Here is a 9,400-nt window from a genome sequence, read left to right as displayed (position 1 = left end):
CACATCCAGAATAGAGTATCATTTCTTTCCTTTATGCTGAGAGCTATGTTCTTGCATAGGCAATAAGAAAAAAATTGGGGCTGGAGAGATGGCTCAGGGGTTAGGAGCACTGACTGCTCTTCCAGAGGTCCTGAGTTCAATTCCCAGCAACCACATGGTGGCTCACAACCATCTGTAATGGGATCTGATGCCCTCTTCTCCAGTGTGTCTGAAGACAGCGACAGTGTACTCACATAGATAATAAATTTTTTAAAAATGTGGAGAGCTTTTGGTGATGCTCATAGAAATTTTGGCAAGTCCCTGTCACTGGCCTCAAGGAAGTAGACTCAGATAAGAATATTCACATTTGAGCTAATGCAAGGATCAAGGTAAACACAGCCAAGGAATGTGTGACTCCCCTTTTGTCTTGATAATCCCGTCAAGCCCCCAGACCCAAGACTCTGGGGACTTCATTGCTCTGTTTGATTGCTGCCTGGTGTGATCCCTTTGATCTTTACCTTGCTTGATCACTCTGTCCTGGATCTGAGAACTAGCCGTATTCTTTGAATGTACCTAGATTGATATAAAAGCAGACTGAGAAGAAGTAAAACTGCTTCAGCGTCAGAACTGCCTGGAGTCATGTTAAATGTGGTCTAATTGTCTTTTGTCTTTTCAATCCTCACTCTTGCCCTGGAGAACCTGTTGACTGACTGAGCTGGCTTGGTCAAAAGAAGAAAAAGAGAGAGAGAGAGAGAGAGAGAGAGAGAGAGAGAGAGAGAGAGAGAGACAGAGAGAGAGGGAGGGAGAAAGGGAGGAAGGAAGGAGGGAAGGAAGAAAGGAAGGAAGACAGACAGACAGACAGACAGACATTACATCCTATGCAGGAAAACAAGAAGTGGAAGTAGAGATGGCTGTATAAAACTGAACAAGTTTTGCTGCCTGTTTTCTCTCGTGTAGAATCTAGATGTTTTTGACATATAAATACATAATATGAGTGTAGTATGCACACGCCATAGCTAAGTCTCAAATTATATAACTAAAAGAACTCAGATACCAGGCGCCATGTTATACATGCACATAACATTTATATTAATATCCAGAAAAGGCAGGACTCTGGTAACGAAGCAGACCAACAGTTGGTGAGGTATTTATTATGTGACTTCCTCCAGAGGCTCTGCAGATGTTTCAGATTAGCTAATTGTAGTAACAACAAGATTCCTTCCTGATGTTGCCCAGACTACCCAGCAAATCCATGATGGCAAAAGTCAAGCGGATGTGACTGCACTTGCATTGGGACCCATACAGTATTTAAAATGTGACGTATAACTAACTCCTCACAAAGGGTTTGTTTTGTTTTGTTTGGCTGTCCTGGAACTTGCTTTTTAGACCAGGCCAGGCCTCGAACTCATGCAGATCCACCTGTCTCTGCCTCCAAGAGTACTAGGACTAAAGATGTGCACCACACACCAGGCTCTCCACAGTCTGGCCACACAATGTCTTAAAAGCAATAGTGTTATTACTTAGCTTAAGTTATAATTTTTTTTACAAAGCTACTTAGGTGCAAGTTTCAGGGCACTTGGTTTGTGCATGACCCTGGACCAGTAAGTCCTTTTGCCACCGAGCTTAACTTCTTCATCTGATACATGGATATGATAGCATCTGGGATCTTTGTCCAGAATGAGGTCTTTCCCTACTAGAATGAGACCTGGCTTTTTGACTAAAGGAGTTAAAGTTAACCTGACTGACTCAGTGGTTTTATAAAGTCTACAGTGTTGAGTCCAGGAATAGAGGTCATCCACCCTTTTGAAGAAGGCATCAGATTCTAGCACAGGGTTGTGAGTCATTATGTGGTTGCTGGGAATTGAACTCAGGACCTCTGGAAGAGCAGTCAGTGTTCTTAGTCACTGAGCCATCTCTCCAGCCCTACTGTTCCTTCTTTGACCTCATCTTTCACTGCTTCCTCCTCTGCTTTTTGCTATTTCTCAGCCCCAGACATGCTTCAGGTTAGGGAAACTTGCTTTCTCTTTCTGGAATGCCTTTCTAGACCAGATGGGTAACTCCCTATCTCTGCTCAAATGTCACCTTTCACAAAGACCTGTCCTGACCGTCCTACCCAACATGGTGACCCTTTCTCTCCTCCTGGTATCTTAGTCCAATCTATAATTTTCTACAGCACCAGCTTCTGAAATTTGCTAATCACATTAATGGTCACTGCTGGCCTTCCCAGTAGAATGTGAATTTCAGGAGGCAGAGATTTTTGTCTCTATGGTTCATTGATGTGTTCTAGCTGTCCAGAGCAGTGCCAGGCAAATTCTAAGTATCCAGTCAACACTCATATTTGATGGATGAATGAAAATGCATTAATAACCACATAAACTTAACCCTAGAACCAGCACCTAAGGAAACTCTTACGAGGATTAAAAATCATAATCACTCAGACAAAAAACGAGACATCTGACTCAGCTGTTATCTGTCTGGCTGTCTGAGTCCATCATGAATGATGGGTAAGTATTCTACCCACTGAGATATACCCCAGCCCTAAGTAAATACTATTTGTGTGTATGTGATATATGTTCATGCTGGCGTTCTGGGCTACACAAAAGGTTCTTTTAGGGCAGGAGAGATGGCTCAGTGGTTAAGAGCACCGACTGCTCCTCCAGAGGTCCTGAGTTCAAATCCCAGCAACCACATGGTGGCTCACAACCATCTGTAATGAGATCTGATGCCTTCTTCTGGTGTGTCTGAAGACAGCTACAGTGTACTCACATACATTAAATAAATAAATTTTAAAAAAAAGTTTCTTTTAGCAGGTCAATTTCCAGATACCCAAACCTCTTACCTGAACTAGGAGTTGTCTGAAAGAACCATTACCTAAGCAATTCTTGGCTATTTGAGATGTCCTGTCACTGTGCCCTCAAGTTAGTTTGGCTAATGGTTTCTCTATCTTGTTGATATTCTCAAAAAGCCAGCTCCTCGTTTTGTTGATTCTATGTATCTATTTCTCTTTGCTTCTACTCAGTTGATTTGAGCCCTGAGATTATTTCCTGCTGTCTACTCTTGGGAGTGTTTGCTTGTTTTTGTTCTCAAGCTTTCAGGTGCGCTGTCAGGCTGCTAGTAGTGTATGTTCTCTCCGATTTCTTTATGGAGGCACTCAGAGCTATGAGTTTCCCACTTAGCCCTGCTTTCATTGTGTCCCATAAGTTTGGGTATGTCATGCCTTCATTTTCATTAAATTCTAGAAAATCTTCAATTTCTCTCTTTCTTCCCTGGCCAAGTTATCGTTGAGTAAAGAGTTGTTCAGCCTCCATGTCTATGTGGGCTTTCTGTTGTTACTGAAGACCAGCCTTTGTCCGTGGTGGTCCGATAGAGTGCATGGGATTAATTCAATGTTCTTTTTATCTGTTGAGCCTTGTTTTGTGTCTGATCATATGGTTGATTTTAGAGAAGGTACCATGAGGTACTGAGAAGAAGCTATAATCTTTTGTTTGTGGGTGAAAAGTTCTGTAGATATCTGTTAAATCCATTTGGTTCATTACTTCTGTTAGTTTCACTGTGTCTCTGTGTAGTTTCTGTCCCCATGATCTGTCCATTGATGAGAATGGGGTGTTGAAGCCTCCCACTATTATTGTTCGAGGTGCAATGTATGCTTTGAGCTTTAGGAATGTTTCTTTTACAAATGTGGGTGCCCTTGCATTTGGGGCATAGATATTCAGAATTGAGAGTTCATCTTGGTGGATTATGAAAAGATTCCCCCACCTTTTTGATAACTTTTGGTTGAAAGTCCATTTTATTGGATATTAGAATTGTTACTCCAGCTTGTTTCTTGGGACCATTTGCTTGGAAGAATTTTTTTTCTAGCCTTTTACTTTGAGGTAATGTCTGTCTTTATCACTGAGGTATGTTTCCTGAATGCAACAAAGCGCTGGACTCTGATTACATATTGTCTGTTAGTCTATGTCTTTTTATTGGAGAATTGAGTCCATTGATGTTGAGGGATATAAAGGACCAATGATTGTTACTTCCTGTTACTTTCATTGTTAGAGGTGGAATTTTGTTTTGTGGTCCCTCTTCATTTGTATTTGGTGTGAGACGATCAATGTCTTGCTTTTTCTTGGGTATAGTTTCCCTCCTGGTTTACCACCTCTGTCTTGGGACTAAGCTATGTCACATCTTTGTGAATCCTTAGGAAGAACAACTCCATAAATCTCAGCTATCAGTCACTCTTTACAAAAGACTACTTCAAAGCCTAGGTGCCATCGTCACTCCAAAATTCATGCCAGATACAATGGCTTTGCTAAAATTCTGCTATATGTACATGTGTGTGCATGTCCATGTGCATGTCCCTGTGTACATGGAATGGCCAGAGGATCACATGTAGGGTCCTGTATTATCACTCTTTGCTTTATTCCTTTTTTTTTTTTAAGACTAGGTCTTACTATGTAGCTCTGGCTAGCCTGGTACTTGCTAGGTATACTAGGCTGGTCTCAAGCTCACAGAGATGCCCCTGCCTCTGCCTCATGAGTGCACCAGGATAATTAACAAGACAGAGTCTCCTACTGAACTTGAAGGAGGCAGGCAGTAAGCAAACTCGAATGAGCCCCTTTCTCCCCTGTCTGTCCTTTTCCCTAGTGCTAGAGTTACAGATGTGCTGAGGCCCAAGCAGGTTTTCCTCCCTGCTTAGCAAGCATTTGTACTCACTGAGCTCTGTGTGGTTGCTGTTGAAACAGGGACTCACTAGGCCGATCAGTGTATCCTGAACCCAAGATCCTTCTACCTCTCTCTGCCTTCTTAAGAGCTGGGATTTATTTTTATTTATTTATTTAAAGAATTTGGGTTTGGCTCTGAAATTTGCATAGGTGGAAAAAGCATCTCCAGGAAGCCATGTTTAGTGAAGGACGAAGAGGAAGTAAGGCGGTAAGCCACGTAGGGTGATGAGGGTTGGCTGTGGAGAAACAGAGAAATCATCAGCCTCCTGCAGCCACAACCAAACTGCATAGTTCTTCTGCTGTGCCAGTCAGAGGTCCTGAACAGATTTCTTGGAATAGGGAGGACATTGGTGAAACGAATCTTAATAATGACATTGCTACTACTAACCATGGGAAGATTGACTTCAGAAGAGGAAGTGGCTCCTCTTAGGATGGGTAGGGCTCCTTTGTTTTGATAGGTATCGCTTTCCCAGGCTATGGGATGACTAAGTGTAAGCAGGTCACCATGACAATAAGTAGAGCTGAACCCTTCTGTAGGGTGCTATGCTCCCACAGCAAGTTCCTCTACCCTTTAAGTCATCTTGCTAGGCCAAGTTAAGCACACAAATCCAACTGATTCAAGTTCAAACCCTGTTTATATCACTTTTAATTGTCTACTGCTATGGGGAAAGACTTTCCCACAAGTCTTTTAAGCACAAGTCAGATCAGCCGTGGTGGATTTAAAATACACCTCTTTTAGTCTCTTGTTTCGGTTTCATAAGTCTTGACAATTGTACGGTGTTTTCACCAAGTACCCTGTTGTTGACAGGGTGGAATGTGTTTTTCTGACTTCCAGTCTAAATGCAGCCCTTCCCTACACTCCCTGTGGGAACTGTAATTGAAAATGTTGGGTTAACCAAGAGAAAACCCCAATTTAAAAAGAAAAGGGGGGGGCTAGAAACATAAATTAGTTGGCAGACTGCCTGCCCTCCTTGCATGAGGCTAAGGTGTAATCTCTGACACCACAGAGATCAGTACTGGGGGCACACACTGTAACCCCAAACCTCAGAGGGGGAAGTAGAAGCATTACAGGTTCAATGTCATCCTTAGTCAAGCGGTGAATTTGAGACTAGCGTGGAATAAAAGAAACCCTACGCTGGGCTGGAGAGCTGGCTGGGCGGTTAGGAGCACTGACTGCTCTTCCAGAGGTTCTGAGTTCAACTCCCAGCAACCACATGGTGGCTCACAACCATCTATGATGGGAACCGAGGCCCTCTTCTGGTGTGTCTGAAGACAGCTACAGTGTACTCATGTATATAAAAAATAAAGAAATTCTTTGATATGTAAACAACAAAAACTAGTGACAGAACTCGTGGTTGAGGAGCTAAATCTGATTACTTGGGCACCTTTTGGGCCTTTGAGGTAGGAGAAACCTGACTCCCACAAGTTATCCCCTGACCTCTGTACATATACACCATGGTACACGTACACACACACACACACACACACACACACACACACACACACACACACACACATTTTCATTTAAAAATAAGCAGTGGAGGACTAGAGAGGTGGCTCAGTGATTAAGAGCACTGACTGCTCTTCCAGAGGTCCTGAGTTCAATTCCCAGCAACCACATGGTGGCTCACAACCATCTGTAAAGAGATCCGATGCCCTCTTCTGGTGTATCTGAAGACATCTACAGTGTACTTATATATAATAAATCAATAAATCTTTAAAATAATATAAGCAGTGGAGCTAGCCAGAAGTATGCCTTTAATCGTAGGCAGAGGCAGACAGATCTCTGAGAGCACTTTGGAGGCCGGTGGAAAGACGCCCCTGAACTCAAGATCTGGAGGCTATCCCGTGTGAACCGTGAGGTGAGACTGTTCCAGTAGGTAAATAACAAGGGAGGGTTGGCCAGTGTGATGACCAATCTTGGCTTGACGACTTGACTGCATGTGAAATTTTGTTGATCTTAAATCAGGGCCGGATGTTCTGCTGGCAGCTCAGATTAACAAAACAAAAACCGAACCGTGAGAGAAGGCGAGGTTAAGAGCTTTTTCCCTGCTTGCCCTCACTCTCACTGGCACGTTCATCTGCGCCATTCCTGCCGATTTCCTTTTGCACAAAAGCCAGCTTCTTTGGGATTCTAGTTGTAGGCAGAGGACCAGCAGTGATATGTGTGTAAAAAGATAAAGAGAGGGGGGATATGTTTGATGGAGGTGTAGTCAGGTGTGGGGGAAGGAGGTGCCCTGGCTGGCCCATGCTGAGACATTCCTTCTCCTAGGGACTCTCCATTAGAGTTTATTCAGGAGTAGGGAGAGGAGCCAAGAGGAGTAGAAGCAGAAAAAGAGAGAGAGAGAGAGAGAGAGAGAGAGAGAGAGAGAGAGAGAGAGAGAGAGAGAGAGAGAGAGCGCCATGAGCACGGAGAGAGGACAGAGCAGGAACAGGAAGGAAATCGCAAGAGAAGAGCAAGAGAGCAAGAGAGTGAGGAGGGGGCAAGCAGCCCCTTTGCCAGGTAACTGTGGGTGGGGTGGAGCTTAGACAGAATGCTAACAAGCTGCTCTCCAGGAATCCTCCAGGACTCCACTGCCAGACCTGGATTGCTATGACAACCAGACAATGACCACAGTCTTGGCCTTTTCCGGAGTCTGTCAGCCATTGTTGGACTACACGAACTAAATCCTGTAAACAAGTCTAATAAACTCTCCTTAAACACTCACATAACTATTTATTCTAACACTTCTGTTCCTTTAGAGAGTACTGACTTATGCCACAAGCGATTTATTAAGATTTATTAAGAGCCTTTAGAAGCAGGCTCAGTCTCTGTCACTTCTTAGCTCTTTCTCCCTCTCTCCCTCCCTCCCACCTTTAATACTTCACTTTTCTTTTTTTTTGGTTCTTTTTTTTTTTTTTTTTCCGGAGCTGGGGTCCGAACCCAGGGCCTTGCGCTTCCTAGGCAAGAATACTTCACTTTTCTACGTCTGAAATTTGTTAAATGAATATTTGTAAAGCCTTTAGAACAGGGCCCTGTTCACAACAGCACTGTTTTGCTAAGAATCCTTTGATTCATCAGATTTCTAGTTTCCTTTTTCTTTTTCTTTTTTTTTTCTTTTTTCTTTTTGTGCTGGGTATTGAACATCCGGCCTCAAGCTTGTTTTTTTTATACCTGAGCATCACTTACAGCTGTCGGGCTCACCACGAAGCATCTAATTTGTACTGCTTGATGTTAAAATATCTAGATGTGTATGTGTCTTGGTTTCTGAAAAGGTGTAAATTAGTGGTCGGTTTACTAGTAATGCATGGATAAGGATTGATGGGGAAGTTTGGGTTCTGTCTCAAAATGGCTTAAAGTCCGAAAAAAAAAAAAAAAAAAAAAAAAAAAAGCCTGCCACTTTGACACTGGCTAGTAATTAGTAAAAATCCTGTCTATTTGGAAACGAGTTTGGTATCTTAGGATGGTCCCCTGCCAACTAACTGTGAATTTGTGAAATGTAAAAGGACAGTTTGACAACCAACAGGCATTCATTTCAGGGTCTTCCAGATAGGCCAGTCGCTTGTCCATTGTTTTCTACTCAAGGATGGGGCTGGCAGCTTCCTTGCCTTTTAGGGTTTTTTCGTTTTGTTTTCTTTTGTTTTGAACAAGTTGACAGCTTGGAGTGTTTGAAACCCGGCAAAACGTTTTTTGTTTCGAGAAAGATAACTGTAGTTCACCAGAAGACCCTTCTAATCTGGTGGAAGCTTCATTATCCTCACATGTCCTCTTCACCCTGGCCCGGTCCTCACTGAAGTCTCCACCCTTAACCACAGCCCCAAGTTTTGCTTCTCTAATAACTCCGCCCTTTCGGAGAAACATAAGGGCGGAGTTGAGGACGAGCACCTAGTCATTGCGCTTGCGCAATGGACCAGGCCCTAGTGCCCCAGGGAGGCCACGCTCCCCGGCTGATGTCCAGCGCGCCTGCGCAGTAGGCCCAGCGGCTTATAAAACTGAATGGACTTGCCTTCGGGGCTGCAGAGTCAGTGCGGTTGCGCGCCAAGCCGGTGCCGCGGTACTTGACTTAGCAGCGCCGGGTGTCAGAGGTAGCCATGCAGAGACCAGACTCGGAGCAACCTGCTAAGCGGTCCCGCTGCGATGGCAGCCCAAGGACGCCACGGAGCACCCGTCCTGCAGCAGCGAACGAGTCTGCAGATCCCGACTCCGAAAGCAGCGACCTCCGAACCTGGGGTCCCGAGGACGTGTGCTCCTTCTTAGAGAAACGTGGTTTCCGAGAGAAAAAAGTGCTGGACATCTTTAGAGGTAGTGGGGCTGAGGGGACGAGGGATGACGACCGAAGGGCCGAGCCGGGAGGGCCCAGGAGGGAGGCATCCTAAGGGGGAAGCTCGCTGAATGGAGGTCCTCTGGGGGAAGCGGCTGGCTGGCGGGAACCCGAACCAGGGGTGGGAGGCGCCCCAATGGGAGGCGATCAGACGGACTACCAGAGGTGGGCACAGGTGAAATGCAAACTCATGTGCTCGCTCTTGGGGCGGAGAGGCCCTGGGGAGTTTGCATCTTCTTCTGGTGCACGAGTCTCTTCGGAAACTTGTCACTTCTTCTCCTGACAGGAGCGATCCCTGCCTTTCTTAGAAGATTTTACCCCAGACCTCCGGCTGTGGCTTGCGGTCTTTAAGGCTCACCTGGCCTAAGAGACCCTTCTGTGCTAACCGCAGCTCCCGGAACTCTTGGCCCCATG

General features: G+C 44.8%; 1 protein-coding gene across 1 annotated transcript in view; it reads left to right on the top strand.

The window, feature by feature from the left end:
* Positions 1 to 8,648: 8,648 nt before the first annotated feature.
* The window catches only part of Samhd1 (SAM and HD domain containing deoxynucleoside triphosphate triphosphohydrolase 1), a 35,440-nt gene continuing 34,688 nt past the window's right edge, over positions 8,649 to 9,400 (top strand). The window contains exon 1 of the mRNA XM_032904623.1: positions 8,649 to 8,967. Coding sequence (XP_032760514.1) covers positions 8,757 to 8,967 — 211 coding nt within the window. The 5' untranslated portion in view covers positions 8,649 to 8,756. The remainder of the gene's footprint in view (positions 8,968 to 9,400) is intronic.

The sequence above is a fragment of the Rattus rattus genome, chromosome 5 (assembly GCF_011064425.1).
Source record: "Rattus rattus isolate New Zealand chromosome 5, Rrattus_CSIRO_v1, whole genome shotgun sequence".
Lineage (NCBI taxonomy): Eukaryota > Metazoa > Chordata > Mammalia > Rodentia > Muridae > Rattus > Rattus rattus.
Note: the sequence above shows the minus strand (reverse complement) of the source record. Positions and strands in the feature narration are given on the sequence as shown.